Here is a 17,625-nt window from a genome sequence, read left to right as displayed (position 1 = left end):
GTTATTAACCCATTTGAAGTTTGAAGTTTCTTCAAACAAGTAAAGATAAAGCTAGCATATGATCCAGCAATCCCACTGCTGGGCACATACCCAAGACAAAGGAAATCAGTATATCAAAGAGATGTCTGCACTCCCATGTTTGTTGCAGCACTGTTCATCACAGTCAGATTAGGAAGCAGCCTAAGGTTCCTTCAACAGATTACTGGATAAAGAACATGTGGTACAGATACACCCTTGTCAGATGGGTAGTTTGCAAATATTTTATCCCATTTGGATATTGTCTCTTCACTTTTTGGATTGTTTACTTTGCTGTGCAGAAGCTTTTCAACTTGATGTGATATCATTTGTCCATTTTTGCTTTGGTTGCCTGTGCTTATGAGTTATTAATCAAGAAATTTTTGCCTGGACCAATGTCCTGGAGAGTTTCCACAAATGTTTCCTTGTAGAAGTTTCATAGTTTGAGGTCTTGGATTTAAGCCTTTAATTAATTTTGATTTAACTTTTGTATTTGGTGAGAGATGGTAGTCTAGTTTCATTCTTCTGAATATGGATACCCAGTTTTCCTGTACCACTTACTGAAGAGAGTCTTTTCCCCATTGTGTTTTCTTGACTTTTTTGTTGAAAATGAGTTCACAGTAAGTGTGTGGATTTGTTTCTGATCTGTCTATTTCATTCCATTTATCTCTGTGTCTTTTTTCTGACAGTATCATGCTGTTTTGATTATTATAGCTGGGTAGTATCATTTCAAGTCAGGTAATATTATACCTCTAGTTTTGAACTTTTGCCTAAGATAGTTTTGGTTATTCTGGATCTTTTGCGGTTCCATGTAAATTTTAGGATTGTTTTTTCAATTTCTGTGAGGAATGTCATTGGTATTTTGATGGGGATTACATTGAATCTGTAGATTGCTTTGGGTAATATGGATAATTTTACAATAGTGATTCTTCCAAACCGAGAACATGAAATATCATCACATTTTTTGGCACCCTCTTCAATTTCTTTCATTAGTGTTTTATAATTTTCATTGTAGTGATCTTTCACTTCTTTGATTAATTTCTAGGTATTTAATTTTATTTATGACCATTACAAATGGAATTACTTTTAAAATTGCTTTTGCATATTGTTCGCTGTTGGCATATAGAAATCTACTGGTTTTTCTGTTCATTTTGTATCTTGTAACTCTACTGAATTAGTCATTTACAGTATTTTTTGGTGTAGTCTTTAGGTTTTTCCAAATAAAAGGTAATATTGCACTGCAAACAAAGTTAATTTTACTTCTTCCTTTCCGATTTGTATGCCTTTATTTCTTTCTCTTGTTTGATTACTCTGGCGAGAATTTCCAATACTATGTTGAATAAGAGTGGAGAAAGTGAGCATCCTTGTCATATTTCATATCTTAGAGGAAGACTTTCAGTTTGATACTAGCTGTGGGTCTGTCAAATATGACTTTTATTATGTTGAGGTATCCTCCCTCTATCCCCTTGTTTTTTGAGGGCTTTTATCGTGAAAAGATGTTGAATTTTATCAAATGTTCTTTCAGCATTAATGGAAATGATCACATGGTTTTTGTCTTTCATTCTTTTGATATGATATATCAGATTGATTGATGTACATATATTGTCTCATCCTCATCCTTGCATCCCAGGGATAAATCCCACTTGATCATAATGAATGATCATTTTAATGTATTGCTGAATTTGACTTGCTAGTATTTTGATGAGGATTTTTACATCAATATTCAATATCAATATCAGTGATATTGGCCTGTTCTATTTTTTTTGATGTGTCATTGTCTGGTTTTGATATCAGAGGAATACTGGCCTCATAGAATGAACTTGGAAGTATTCCATTGTCTTCTATTTTTAAGAATAGTTTGAGGGGGATTGGTGTTAGTTCTTCTTTAAATGTTTGGTAAAATACAACACTGATGATACCAGGTTTTCTTTACTAAGAGACTTTTTATTATGTCGTGAATCTCATTACTTGTTATTTGTCTGTTCAGGTTTGAAATTTCCCCCTGGTTCAATCTTGGTTCATTGTATGTGTATAGGAATTTATCAACTTCCCCTAGATTTTCCAATTTATTGATATATAGTTGCTCATAGTAGTACTCATGACCCTTTGAATTTCTGCAGTATCATTTTTAATAAGTCTTTTTTAAAATCTCTGATTTTATTTATTTGGATCGTCTCTCTCTCTCTCTTTTTTTTTTTTTTTTTTGTTAAAGTTAAAGTTTTTTTTTTTTTTTTTTTTTTTTTTTTTTATTTAGTTTTTCATAGTAGCCACTTATGATCCTTTGAATTTCTGCAATATTAGTTGTAATGTGTCCTTTTTCATTTCTAATTTTATTTATTTGGATTTTCTCTCTTTTTTTTTTAGTTAGTCTGGCTAAAGGTTTGTCAATTTTGTTTAACTCTTTAAAAAAACAACTTTTTGTTTAATTGATCTTCCGTTCTCTCTTCATTCCATTGTTTTTCAAATTTCCGCTCTGATCTTATTTCTTTTTAGATTTTCTGTTTGGGAGATCTCTGCAGCCTCGAATTAGAGGCTGTGTGATGCCAGCACTCACTTAGCTCCCCCAGCTGGTGACTTATTAGGTCAGGTGCCTCCCCAGAACACTGACTCTGGGCCCAGTTCAGCCACCAGGACTCACCTAGGAATTGCAGTCCCTATGGGCTAGACTGACTTTCAATTTTATCTAGGGTTCCACAGAACTTTTTTGAGGTGGTGAGGCTTGTGGGAACTCAAGACTACCGGGATCAGTGACTCACATCTGTCTGGGCTGGTTTAAACACTCTCTCCATGAGTAGATGTCAGCTGTGTTTGGTTTAGTTTCACTTGCTGCTCTAACGAGGCAGTACCATACTGCCACTGCTGGGGTATATGGAACGGGTCATGTCAGTGATTCATGACTGTTTTACCTACTTCTTCAGTGCCTCTTTCAGGGTTATGAAGTTGAAACCAGGTACTGTTAGTGCTCACTTGATTTTCGATTCTTATTTAGTTGCTTTTTTTTGTGTAGATACTTGTTTAAATGGTGACCTTGCAGGGAGGACAATTGGTGGAGTATTCTGTTTAAACATTTTGCTGCACCCGTTCTCTCTCTGTTTAATCTTAATAGAAAGTTTTACTTGGATATTGTAGTTCCTTATTAATTATTTAAATTAACCCTGATAGCTATTGCAAAAAAATTCATCCTGTAAGTGTCTCTTCTAGGTGACCTAAACATGAATATAAGCATTTAGGTTGTTTCTTCCTTTTACCTTCTTGTTAATATAAATATTGTGATAGCAAAAATTTTTTGTATAATACTTTTTTCTTAGAATTTTTTGGAGAGATTCTCAAAATGGATTTTATTATTTCTAAAGCACATACATGTTAAACGTTCTTGATGAATTTTGCCATAGAACATTTCTAAAGGGTTGTATGATTTTACTTCCTGCCTGGTGTAAACTCTTATTAATGTTGACCTAAAGAAATTGGATAACTTGTCTGGCAATTTTGATTCACACCTATAATCCTAGTACTTTGGGAGGCTGAGGCTAGAGGGTCCATTGAAGTTAGAAATTCGAGACCAACCTGGGTAGCGTAGTGAAACCCTGTCTCTAAATTAAAAAAAAAAAAACGTATGTGAATGTGGTGATGCACTTCTGTAGACCCAGCTACTCAGGAGGCTGGGGCATGAGTATCCCTTGACTGTAGTAGTGAGCAATGATCCTGCCACTGCACTCTACCCTGGGTAACAAAGTAAGATGCTGTCTATAGAAAAAAAAAGAAAGACAGAAAATAATTTATCTTTCTATGTGATTAAAAACACATTATTTCAATTTTCAGTTTGATTGCTCATGAGGATAAAAATTTCCTATCTTTGCTTTTAATTATATATTTTTATGTAACTTGTCTGTGCATATACTTCACTGGTAAGTGAAGTACCTTTGCTTTTTAAGTTTTCATATTTGTCTGATAGATTTGGGTAAGCTCTTTATATTGTATTTATATTTAATGTGAATGTTTTCCAAGATTTGTTATTTGCCTTTAGTGTTACTCATTTTCCGATAGATCTCTTTGTTACCTTTATGGAAAATCTCTCTTGTCCAAGGCATCGAGCATTGCTTGAAAATTTAGAATGTCTTCTTCAACTAGAGGATTGGTAAATATGTAATGCTTTATTAGATATTTTTTACTTCCACAAAATATATATGTAATGCATTAGCAGATATTTTTGTACTTCCACAAAGATTAGAGATGTAAAATCAAATGTACTTGTATTATGTAACTTAACCAAAACCAAAGTTCACTAATGATTCAAATGATACAAGAAAAATTAGGCAACGACGTAGCATTACTTCTTCATCTGACAACATGGGATCTGTCATACATACCTCCAAATTGTTCTTTTCTTCCTCCCTGGGATTCCTTTTAGTTTTGAATTAACAGATAAAATTTTAAAATTTTTATTGTGTATATTTAAGATGTACAACATGGTGTTTTGATATACGTATACATAGGAAATGATTTCTATAGTCAATCAAATTAACATATCCATCATCTCCATCATCCCACACAGTTACGTTTTTTTGGTGGCAAAATTACTTAAAATCTGCTCTCTTAGGAAATTTCCAGTACATAATATAATTAACATTAGTCCTCATGCTGTTTATTAGGTCATTTTGTATGACATTTATATAAACCTTGTTCCCAAAGAATGCCATTTTTGTTTTATGCTCCTTAATTTTGTACTCTTAATAGTTACATAGATATGAAACGCCTATATGATAAATTTCCACTCTTTGCCAGCCATGCTCCATAAATTCTTAAATTCTATGTATTTTTGATAGGCTATCTAGACAGATATGTCAAAGGCCTTTTTCTTATAAGTCTACTGGTTAACACCATTTCAATGTTAACAAAAAAGTCTGATCAAGTCCATCATTCCCTTGGCCATTACCTGAATAAAAGAGAATGATTCTCAAGACTGCTATCTCTTTATTTCAAAATTCCCTGTATTCATATTAAAATTAAAATGGGGCAAACAAGGGTTATAACCCAGAATTGCAATCTATTCTTCTTCTTCTTACAGTTTATCCTATACCACAGAGGCAGCAATTTTCCTCATAATTTATTTAATGAATACACTATTTAGTGACAAGCATTTTTCCTCACCTGCAACTTTAACCCACTTCTCCATTTTGCTAGTATAATCATACTTTAAATTTCAATTAAAATTTTATTCAGAGTTTTAATTATTATAACAGTATACTGTTCATTGCCAAGCCAAGTAGTATATTATGCATGGTTATTTTATTTCCTTTCCATTTTTTTTCTTGGAGATGATAATTGCTTGATTGTCTTTGAATATTTTACTAAATTCTCCAGTTTGACAAAGCTCTGTAATATGCTTGTCAGGACAGTTTTCCACATATGCTAACCTGTCAGATAATATACCATTTCTATTTATTTTCTTGATACATTGCTCTGGAGCACATCAAACTCTTGTTGCAGTATGAGCTAGATCACTGCTTTCTTTGCAAGATGCAGAACTTTTGTGTGAGATTTGTCTTTACTGTATTTATGGAAACTCTTTTAGATTCTTAGATTTCCTGTTTTTTAAATCCTATTTTTGATTTGCTTCATAGTTTTGGTACATTATATTTTTCTGGGGCTTCCTAACAAAGATTGTTTTGAATGACATTTATATAAACCTTGTTCCCAAAGAATGACATTTTTGTTTGATGGTCCTTATTTTTGTACTCTTAATAGTTACATAGATATGAAATGCCTATATGATAAATTTCTATTCTTTGCCAACCATGCTCCATAAATTAATAATTTTAATGTAGTTTTGATAAGCTAGCTAGGCAGGTATGTCAAAAGCCTTCTTCTTATAAGTCAACTGGTGAATACCATTTCAATGTTAACAACAAATGTGATCAAGTTCATCATGAACTCCAAGGAAGTTAATTTTTTGGAAAATTTTAATGTCTGATGTATCATTTTTCCTTCCACATTTGAATGATCTCATAATTTGATAAAGATAGAATTTAATATTGGAATAATTTTTCTTCCAAATTTTGAAACTCTGATCATTACCTTCTGTCTTCTCTTGTTGTATTTAGAAATCTGCTATTTTTCTTCTACATCCATTATATGCTAGTCAGTGTTTCCTTTTTGAAGCTTTTAGAAACTTCTTTTTTCTCTTGGTACTCCATTATTTTATACTGATGACTTTCATGTGAATCTCTTTTAGTATATATGTATATATATGATTGTATATGTTGTATATACATTAATATATATTTAGAGGGAACAAATGCAGATTTCTTACATGCATATATTGCATAGTAGTGAAGTCTGGGCTTTAAGGGTATCCATCATCCAAATAGTGAGCATTATAGCCAATAGGTAAGGTTTCAACCCTCGCCGTCTCACACCATCCCACCTTTTGTAGTCTTCAATGTCTATTACTCCATGGGGTATGTCCATGTGTATCCATTTTTTACCTCTCACTTATAAGTAAGAACATGCAGTATTTGACTCTCTGTTTCTGAGTTATTGCATTGAGGATAACTGCTTCCACTTACATCCATGTTGCTTCAAAATACATGATTTCATTCTTGTTATGGCTAAGTACTATTCCATGGTGTGCATGTGTGTGTGTGTGTGTGTGCACGTGTGAGTGTGTATCACATTTTCTTTATCCAATATTCTGCTGATGGACACTTAGGTTTATTCCATATCTCTGCTATTGTGCATAGTGCTGCAATAAACATATGAGTGCAGGTATCTTTCTGATTCCATGATTTCGTTCTTTTTGGGTTTATGCCCAGTAATTGGATAGCTAGATCAAATGGTAGTGCAATTTTTAGTTCTTCTGGAAATCTCCACACTATTTCCATAAATGTTGTACTAATTTATATTTCCACTAAAAGCATATAAGGTTTTCCTTTTTTCCACAGCCTCACTAACATCTGTTGTTTTTTGGTTTTTAATAATAGCCTTTCTGACTCATGTAAGATAGTATCTCATTGTGGTTTTAATTTGCACTTTGCTGATTATTAGTGATGTTGAAATGTTTTTCATGTTTGTTGGCTGCATGTTTGTTTCTTTTGAGAAGTTTCTGTTCATGTCCTTTGCCCAATTTTTAATGAGGTATTCTTTTTTTCTTGATTTAAGTTCCTTATAGATTCTGGATATTAGTCCTTTGTCAGATACATAGTTTGCAAATATTTTCTCCCATTTTGTATATTGTCTATTTACTCTTTTTATTGTTTATTTTGCTATGCAGAGGCTTTGTAGTTTAAATAAGTCCCATTTGTCCATTTTGTTGTTGTTGTTGTTTTTGCTTTAGAGGACGTGGTCATGAATTCTTTGCCAAGATCAGTGTCCAGAAGAGATTTTTCTGTGTTTTCTAGTAGGATCCTTATAGTTTACAGTTTTATATTTAGGTTTTTAATCCATTGTTAATTAATATTTGTATATAGTGAGAGGTATGGGTCCAGTTTCATTATTCTGATATGAATTTTAGGATTGTTTTTTCTAATGCTGTGAAAAATGACATTGCTACTTTGATAGAAATTATGTTGAATCTCTAGATTGCTTTGGGCAGTATGACCATTTAATGATATCGATTCTTCTAATCCATGAGCATTAACTATTTTGCCATTAGTTGTGTCATCTATGATTTCCTTCATCAGTGTTTTGTAGTTCTCTTTATATAAATCTTTCATTTCCTTGGTTAGTATTTTATTTATTTTTTTAAGCTATTGTAAATGAGATTGCTGTCATGATTTTATCCTCAGCTAGATTATTGTTTGTATATAGAAACATTACTGATTTCCATATGTTAATTTTGTGTGCTGAATCTTTACTGAATTCATTTATGAAATCTCAGAGTTTTTTGATAGAGTCTTTACAAATTATCAGATGTAAGATTATATCAGTGAGCAGGGATAGTTTGACTCCCTCTTATTCAGTTTGGATGCCATTTATTTGTTTATTTCTCTTGCTTCATTGCTCTGGTGAGGACTCCAGTATTACATGGAGCAAGAGTGTGAAAGTTGCCATTCTTGTCTTGTTCCAGTTCTTACAGGAAATAGTTTTGGGAGGATTGGTACAATTCTTTGCATGTTTGGTAGAATTCAGCTATGAATTCTCTGGTCCTGGGCTCTTTTGGGTGGTAGATTTTTTAAATTACTGATTCAATCTCATTACTTATTGTTGGTCGATTCAGGAGTTTTATTTCTTCCTGGTTCAATATTAGGAGGTTGTATGTTTCCAGAAATTTGTCTATTTCCTCTAGATTTTCTTATTTGTGAGTGTATAGTTGTTCATAACAGTCTTTGGTGATCTTCTGCATTTCTGTCATATTAGTTGTCTGTTTTCATTTCTGATTGTGTCTATTTGAATCTTCTCTCTTCTTTGTCTAGCTAGTATAATAGCTTGTACATTTTTTAAACACTTTCTGAGAACCAGCTTTTCTTTTTGTTACTCATTTGTGTTGTTTCTTGGTCTCTATTTCATTTAGCTCTGCTCTGATTCTTATTTCTTTTTTTCTGCTAATTTTGGCTTTGCTTTTTTTTTCTTGCTTTCCTGGTTCTTTATGGCGTGACATTAGATTGTTAATTTGTGAATTTTTCTTCTTTTTTAATGTAGTCACTTAATGCTGCAAACTTCCCTCTCAGCACTGCTTTTGCCGTATCCCACAGGTTTTGATCTTTACCGTTGTGTTACATTTTTGTGGTCTTTCAAATGGGGAACTCATGTCATTTAGTTCTATAAAACATTCATAAATTATTTCCTTGAAAATTTTCTATCATCGTTTTCTATATTCTCAGATTACTATAGGTTGGATTTTATACTTTATGGATTATGTCATATATATCTATACACATGCATATATATATATATTTATTTATATATTATCTTAGGCAGTCTCTCTTATTGCCATTTTTCTCATCTTTTTATTGTATTTCCCAGGATATTTTTCTTACTTGACTTTTCTGAATCTTAAAATATTATTTTGACAGTTTTAAACTACTGAGAATTCTTAGTGTTTATTAATTATTTATTTGTTTATAGCCTGTTATTATTGGAAAATAATACCTTTAATTTCTTATTATAACATGATTTCATTGACTTTTTTCTGTTGACTACATTTTCACTGAATTATTTATTCCTTCATGTCTCTCTCTTTTATTTTGAATAGTTCTTTAATATATATTCACCCTTGCCTGTTCACTCATGTTTATTAATGCCTCTCAAAAAGCTGGCTTTATCGTTAAATATTATATCATTTTCTGGCAATCAGGATATTAATGAATGTTTTAATTTTAGAAGGTGTGTCTGCTATGTTAGTCTGTGATCTTTAATCTTAGGTGGTTTGTTTCTTTAGAAAATGATTCTACAAAAATTTGTGATGGGTAGAGTATAACTTATTTGTTTAAATGAAATAAGGCTCTCTAAATGATCAAGTAATATGCCAATACAATGCTTTGTTTTTAAAGATATAGTCAACATATTTTCCCTGGTTATTCCTAGTTGTCAGGTTGTAAATGCGAAGGCAATATTACATGTGCCACTTTTTATATATCTGCTGTAACATTGTCTCTTTTAGGGTTTGGTTTTGGGAGTAGCACAATGATTAACACTATCTACAACTTTCTCCTATCCCATATGTTCTGACCTCCTGTCAAATCATCCATTAATTCCAGTGGCATAATAAAAACACATGTAAGATAGATACATTTTTAGGATCAGAAAATGTTTTTTATTATATTTCCTTATTTTTTCAAAAGCTTGTGATACCCTTTAGCTTTCATTAAGAATTATGAATGTTTTAGAGGTAAGTTTCAAGAAGTATAGGTTTTTTTCCAGTAGATTATAACATCTTGTCTAATGCAATGAGTAGTTTTACAGATACCCCTTTTATTAATCTTCCATGGAATAGTCATTTACTCCCAGAGTTTTCTTGTTTTATCTAGGAAATGTTACATGCTATGCCAGCTATATATTTTCTCTATTCCAGTAAATTTTTCTTGTGTATTTCTGTTTACTTCTGTGTTGTTCAAACTCTAGTGTGGAGATCATTTTAGCTCTGTTTACTTTTTTCTTAGCTTAGTATCATCTTTTTTTATTATCTCAAGGATAAGTTTCCTATTTTGCTTATAATTCATTACCATTAAAAAACTCCACAAAATGGAACTTTGTTAATTTGATACATCAAGATATTATAGAAATGTTTTTAAATGTTATTTTATTTTCTGGTTGGGAATATAAAAATATATAGAAACAAGTCTTATTTTATTATTGTTTAATATTTTAAAGTATACTAAGAAGTACCTATGAGCTTATATCTGTTGACACTTTATCAGTATATTTATGTTCCTCTTACAGCATTACAGTCACCATTGAAATTATCTAGTACTAAGCTTGTATTGGAAATCCCTTTACATGAGATGAATCTTAATAAAAACATCACAAAAACTCGGGTATGTATAAAGAAGCGATACGGTTTACGACTCTTCATGATTAATTTGATTATTCATAAGCATGAGTGATATGAACCATTCCCTATGATTAATTTCTCCCCAATCATTTATTCTATTTGGAGGAAGAATATTGGCATTTTTAGAAAACTTACATATAAAATTTCTCAGGAGTAATTTTCAAAGTATACAAATATATATACAGCTATTTATAAATACATATATGCATATAATAAAAATATTAAAATAATTTTAATATAATTTATCCTATTCTCCTTATACAAATGGAAACTATGATTTAAATTAATATGAAATATATTCCATAGATAAACAAAAATGTAGTGGGAGGCAATAATAAATCTGAAAAATATCCAAGTATGTAATAAAGTAGTTTCTATATTAAGTTACTATTTTTTTCTTAAAGGATATCTCTGCCTCTCTTCTAATTAGAGAGGAAAACAGAGAGACATGCATAAAAAAAGCAGCTCAGGACACATTATAGAATTTTATATTTGCACTGCCCCTTTTTGTCTTATATATTGTTATACCTGTAACCAATTTTGAATCTTTATATCATTCAAGAAAATTTATGTGGAGAGAATATTTAGCATTGCATTCATAAAAAATAGCAGAGTACTATACAAAATTATAGTTAGAGATCAATAAAGGATCTACTGAAATTAAAATGTTACTGTTTAGAGTATGAAAAGTCAAGAAAATTTCTACTTCGAATAGAACTTCAAGGATACAAAAGACCTTATATGTGGGGCTAGAAAGGCAACTTCAATTAACTGAATTTAATGGATTTCAGATAAAAAACTATCCCTTCATAAATGTGAGATTATTTTGTATCATTGAAATTTTATTCAATCCATGTAAGAAAAGAAGATCTAGACACCAATAGCATTCTCTCTTTTGAGGGAAAAGTGGTACATTGGCCCCATGGAGAAAAAGAAATGTGACTCTGATCTTCTACTTAAACTTCCAGTGAATGATATTTGCAGTCATAATATATAAGATATATGATACAGAGAAGACTCAATATGTTTATGGAAGGTTAAGTTGACAGAAGGGTTAAGGATGTTGGAAAAAAAATAAAACTCATTTTACATAGTGGGTAATTAAAGGGTGTTGTCTAAAGTAGAAAGAGAGAGGAAAAAAAGCAAGAGGTATATATATTTTGCTTAAACTTACCAACTGACTAATGTAAGAATTAAAAAAGAATAAATATCCAAAAATGGGAAGTGGAGCAAGGAGTATAGGTAGTGCCAATGAGCTGAATCTTCACCTTTCCTAGTAGGCAGTCAAAAGACAATGTCTAAAGCTGATAAACCATAAAATAGCCATGCAGCAGGCAGATAATGGCTCCAAAGATACTTAAGTATTCATCTCTAAAATTTGTGAATACATGACCTTATATCACAAAAGATACTTTGCTGATGTAATTATGGTGAGGGACTCAGAGAAGGGGAGATTTTCCTGAATTATCTAGGTGACCCCAATCTAATGAGTGGTTAAAAGCAGAGAACCTTTTCTAACTGTGCTCAGAGGGAGATGTGACAACAGAAGGGTCAGAGTAATGCAGTGTACAACATAGAGGAAGAAGGCCACCGACTGAGGAATGCGCCTGGCCTCTAGAAACTAGAACAGGCAATGAAAGGGCTCTTTCCTAGAACCTTCAGAAAGGAACGCACTTCCTGCTAACATGTTGACCTTAGCCAAATGATATTTGTGTTGAACCTTTAATCTATAGAACTGTGATACATAATAATAAATTTGTGTTTTCTTAAGTCCCTATGTTTGTGGTAATCTGTTATGGCAGCAATAAAAAACTAACATAAGCCATATTGGCATCACATTTAGATTAAAGCTATTCTAGATAAAAATTTGAATCATAATTGGCTAAAATTGGTTGCTTCTGGGAAGCAGAACTTTTGATGAGGAGGAGTTTAGTGGGACAACTGCTTTAAATCAAGTTATTTTGAACTTTTTGTGTAAGCTGCATACATATATCATTTTGACAAAAATTTAAAGAAAAAAATAACACTAAACATACTGAACAAATTAACCAACGTTTCTCTGTAGGTAACTGTATCAGTTCCATTCTCAGAATTATAAGCTATAGAAGGTAGACAGTATTTTGGCAGTGTAATAACTTTTCCTCATTTTAAAATGACAAAAATTAGCTTAAAATGGCTGGTATGATTATGTGCTCATTTTCTGTATTAAAACATGTTGTTTTCTTTAGAATGTCTAAATTGCCTTTTTATAGTTAGGATATACCAATATTAGAGCTAAATAGATGCTTAGGTAATTCAAGGCTTGGGAATAAATTGGACTCATTGTTTATCTTATGTATTTTAAATCAATCATGCTTTAGAGAGAAATGAAGTATATATTTTGTTGTGGTGATAATTGTATGGCTCCTTCTGTACTCTTCAAATATTTGAAGAGTAAAGTTGATGAACAAACCTGGTTGATAGTTTTATTTTAATAGCAGTTAACATTAGAAAGATGAGTCTGCCTGCAAGTCAGGCCCATAATGTTCAGATTTACTAAAATGTTTCAAAGATAGTGCAGAGAATTTCTGATAGCTTTCACCCAACATTACCTAATGTCACCTTACACAACCATAGAGGTTTTTTTTTTTTTAAATGAGAAATTAATGTTGGCTTATTATTAACTAAACAATAGACTCTATTCAGAATTAAATGGTTTTTCACTAATGTCCATTTACCATCCCAGGGTCCAGCCAGGATAGTACATTGCATTTAGTCTTATCCAACCTGTGATAGGATTGCAATCTTGTTTATTTTTTAATGACCTGATGCTTTTAAAGAGTATTTGTCTAGCATTTTTTGAAAATGTCTTTTAATTTGAGATTGTCTGGTGTTTTTCACCTGACTAGACTGAGTTTTTATTTTCCATGGGTTTTGAAGAACAATGTTACCGAGGTGAAATAATTTGTGATAAAAGAATACATGATATGAAAATGACTAATTACTGGTGATATCTGCTAGGTTTCTCCACTGTGGAGTTACTATTTTTCACTTTCCATACTCTATTCTTTGGAAGTGTGTGATCAATTTCAGCCTACAATCAAGTGGTAGAAGGTTAAGCTCTACTTTCTGGAGGGGAATATTTACATATATTACTCAGAAATTTTCTTTAAAAAAGATTATTTCCACTATGTATTTATGTTATTACATAATATATCAGTATAAACACACATATATTTGTTTTTATACTTTCAGTTATAATTTAACACTATTTATTTTGTTGCTAAAAGTGTTTCTGCTTTGGCCATTATAAGCTCGTTTACACTGGTCCTTTGACAGGCTCCCATCCTTGTGATTTTTAAGTATTTTCTTATTTACTGGCATTATCAAATGTTCCAGGCTCATCTTTTATTTTACTTGCTCCAGTTCTAAGATCAACATTTCTCCAAAATCCCCTAGTACTTTTTATTGTAGAATTTAGAAACCAAGATCTAAGTATCGTGTATACAAGTTGCTACTGCAGTGTCACAGGTTCTAGGCCCTTTCAACAAATAGGAAATGTGTGTATATAGGTTAATCCCTACATACACACGTATACCTATAATTATCTATATATGTGTCTCTCTATCTATCCATATATCCATCTAACACCAGTTCAGATTGATATCTCTAATCTAGCACCACAGTGTCGATTCCCATCTTTCTCTCTTATTCATTTTTGACTTATTTCTCTGACAATGAGAAATCTGCTTCTTATTTTTTACTTTTTATTTACTGATTTTTTAATCCTAATTTCAAGTAAAGAAGTTTCAGAATTTCTAACGTGTAGCCTATTAAAATTGCTGACACGTTTATCACCTAGAGTACATTATTCATACACAATTCTTATAGTCTTTAGCCTTGTAGCTTTCAGCTAAAAACATAGTTTTTCAAAGTTATTAAGGTCAGTTTCTCCCCACCCCTAACTACATTCAGTGAGGTTATTACTAAGGTCAATTTCTCCCTACCCCAACTACATTCAGTGAGGTTATTTCACACATTTGTAATACAGTGCATCAACATTCCAAGATGGATTACAGACTGTGATGCATTGTATTACAGCTGGGTTGATTGTTTTTGATTTACATACATTTAAGTTCGCCCTTTTTAGTATACAAAAGTTTTGGGTTTTGAAAAATGCATGGAATAGTGTATCTACCCCTTCATTGCCATAGAAAACATTTCCATCGGATTAAAAACCTCTTTGTTTCTCTAATATCATTTTGAAGCATTTTATCTATGATTAATCATTTGAATTTATATATAGGCTCATCAAATTGAGATGTAATACAATTAAATTTTATATTACCTGCTATAATTTTTGACATTTTTAAAAATCTTTTTGTGTGTGTGAGCAGAATCTTGTTTTACATAATATTACCGAACGCCATGTGACATGGACTTTGGATATTAATAATACTGGCAACCTTTTCAAAGATGGCACATTCAACTGCAGTGCATTAAAGGGGCTTCTACAACCGCAAGAAAAGTACAATGTTTCCATAAATTTCTGTCCAAGTAAGATCTTTTCTCCTATATTTGTGGTTATACTTTCAATTTATCCTTCATATATGAGATTGTTTTATTATGTAGTCAGAAATTTAGATTATTTTTCCTTTTAATTTGAATAATTATAAATAATGCAATTTTATTGATCTCATTTTTGAATGTTACATTATTTAATTGACAAAGTTGGTATATATTCAAGGTGTTCAATGTGAGGATTTGATTTTTGTATACATTGTGTAATGACTGCCACAATCAAATTACTTAACATATCCATCATCACCCATGTTGTATATTAGATCCCCAGAAACTTGTTCATCTTATAACTGAAAGTTTGTGCCCTTTGATCAACATCTCCCCATTTCCCCCACTCCCAAGCCCCTAGAAGACAATATCCTGCACTCTGCTTTCATGAGTTTGAACTTTTAGATTCCTCATGGGTGAGATTATACAGTAATTGTCTTTCTGTGTCTGGCTTATTTTATTTATAATAATGTCCTCTAGGTTCAACCTTTTTTTTTTTTTTTTTGCTAAGGGCAGGATTTTCTTCCTTTGTATGAATGAATAGCATTCTATTGTGTATACACACATCACAATTTATTTATCTACTCATCCATCAATGGACACTTCCATAATTTGGCTATTTTAAATAATGCTGCAATAAACATGGGTGTACAGATATCGGAGATTCTGATTTTATTTCCTTTGAAATTACTGGATCATATGATAGTTCTATTTTTAATTTTTTGAGGAACATTCTCAAAATTCTGCTTATCACATTCAGTCACTATAGTACAATGCAATCTGTTTTTCATTTTATTAGACTTATAAAATACCCAAATTCTGAGGACACTGTTTTACATATGTGGTAATCTAGATAAAATACCCACAACTGGCTCAGTTATCAGTAGAAATTCAGGCAGGGTAAGAATCTATTATAGCTTTTAAGCTTATTAGAGAGTTCATTGAGCAGTATGTTCTGTCTCTCAATAATATTCTATTAGCACTGTGCTGCAATAACTTGATATTCTACTATATCTATTAGCATGGCATTGTATAATCATTTTAGTTTTGTGTGTGAGAAACATCTCATAGCATATTATGATTAGTAGGTTTAAAAATGTTCAAACTTTTTATTACCTCTTTTTAAATTTTTGAAAATATGATATAAATTATCAACTTTTCTTTGCTTTCTGAGATTTGTTTTGTAAAAATAATTAAGTTTCATTATGTAGCTCTCTAGTTTCTTCTCTGTTTCTACCATATTCTGGTTTGAAAGAAATAGCACAAAGGCTATTCCAGTTAAACCTACCATCCGTATTTCTGTTCAGAACTTCTCCTTTATGTCCCTGTCAACATTTATACTCAGATAAAATGGACTGGACTGGTCAATCTAGAAGGAAATAAGAAACATTTTCATTTGACTTTTCATTCAATATGGGACTGGGCCATAGCAGTCAAATCTATGGTTTCCTTTATTAGGCTCCCAATCTTACTGTTTTGTTGTTGTTGTTGTTGGAGACAGAGTCTTGCCCTGTCACCCAGGTTAGAGTGCAATGGCATGATCTCAGCCCACTGCAACCTCTGCTTCCTGGGTTTAAACGATTCTTTTGCCTCAGCCTCCCAAGTAGCTGGGACTAGAGGTGCGCACTACCATGCTTGGCTAATTTCTCCATTTCTAGTCAAGCTGTATTTGAAAATACTTTTCTTTCAACAGCACCTCATTACATGTCCTACGTTCTCCAGCAAGCTAAATCTAATTTCTGGGTAATTTATTCTGCACCATTAAATAGTTGTAACATCATGGTACATTTTGAAATTTAGTAATGTTTCGGCTATGTAAATGTTTTTGTGTGTTTTAACTAATTTTAAATACCCTTAAAATTTGTTTTTCATTAGAACATCCTGGAAAATATACAGCAGCTATTCCTATGCTTTTAAATGATATTCCAGTTTGCTATAGAATATTATCTCTTACTGGAGAAGTAAAATCACCAAAGTTATTGTTTGACCCTCCATTTATATTTTTCACTCCTGTTCCTTTGAATATAACAACTGTGATGGATGTCAAAATTTTACCTCAAAATTATTTCAGGTAAATACTTAATGTGAATTTACCACATCTTCTTTATATGCTTTTTTTGTTTGTGTCTCTGTTATATAAGAGTTATAAATAATGTCTGACCTATTTCTATAGTTGGAAAGAACTATTAAAATATTTAACAAAAAAACCCTCTAATTATCTCACAGTCATTGAATTTTCCTGTATATATATATATACACACATATATATATATATTTTTTTCTTTGCTGTGTCTCTCTTCATGGTGTAATAAGCAAGCTTGAAAATTCAATATAGGTCAGGCACGATGGCTCACATCTGTAATCTCAGCACTTTGGGAGGCCGAGGTGGGCAGATCATGAGGTCAGGTGATTGAGACGATCCTGACCACGGTGAAACCCCGTCTCTACTAAAATACAAAAAATTAGTTGCGTGTGGTGGTGTGCCTGTAGTTTTAGCTACTTGGGAGGCCGAGGCAGGGGAATTGCTTGGACCCAGGAGACGGAGGTTGCAGTGAGCTGAGATCGCGCCTGGC

The 17,625-nt window shown here is 31.9% G+C and overlaps 1 protein-coding gene across 1 annotated transcript in view; it reads left to right on the top strand.

Annotated features, from left to right (window-relative positions):
- LOC108314792 (cilia- and flagella-associated protein 47) overlaps positions 1-17,625 on the top strand; it is a 161,682-nt gene that overhangs the window by 28,203 nt on the left and 115,854 nt on the right. Inside the window, exons 6-8 of the mRNA XM_037743965.1 lie at positions 10,393-10,487; positions 14,881-15,040; positions 16,928-17,123. Coding sequence (XP_037599893.1) covers positions 10,393-10,487; positions 14,881-15,040; positions 16,928-17,123 — 451 coding nt within the window. The remainder of the gene's footprint in view (positions 1-10,392; positions 10,488-14,880; positions 15,041-16,927; positions 17,124-17,625) is intronic.

Source organism: Cebus imitator, unplaced genomic scaffold (assembly GCF_001604975.1).
Source record: "Cebus imitator isolate Cc_AM_T3 unplaced genomic scaffold, Cebus_imitator-1.0 Scaffold161, whole genome shotgun sequence".
In the NCBI taxonomy this organism is placed as follows: Eukaryota; Metazoa; Chordata; class Mammalia; order Primates; family Cebidae; genus Cebus; species Cebus imitator.
This window is presented reverse-complemented; position numbering and strand designations above follow the sequence as displayed.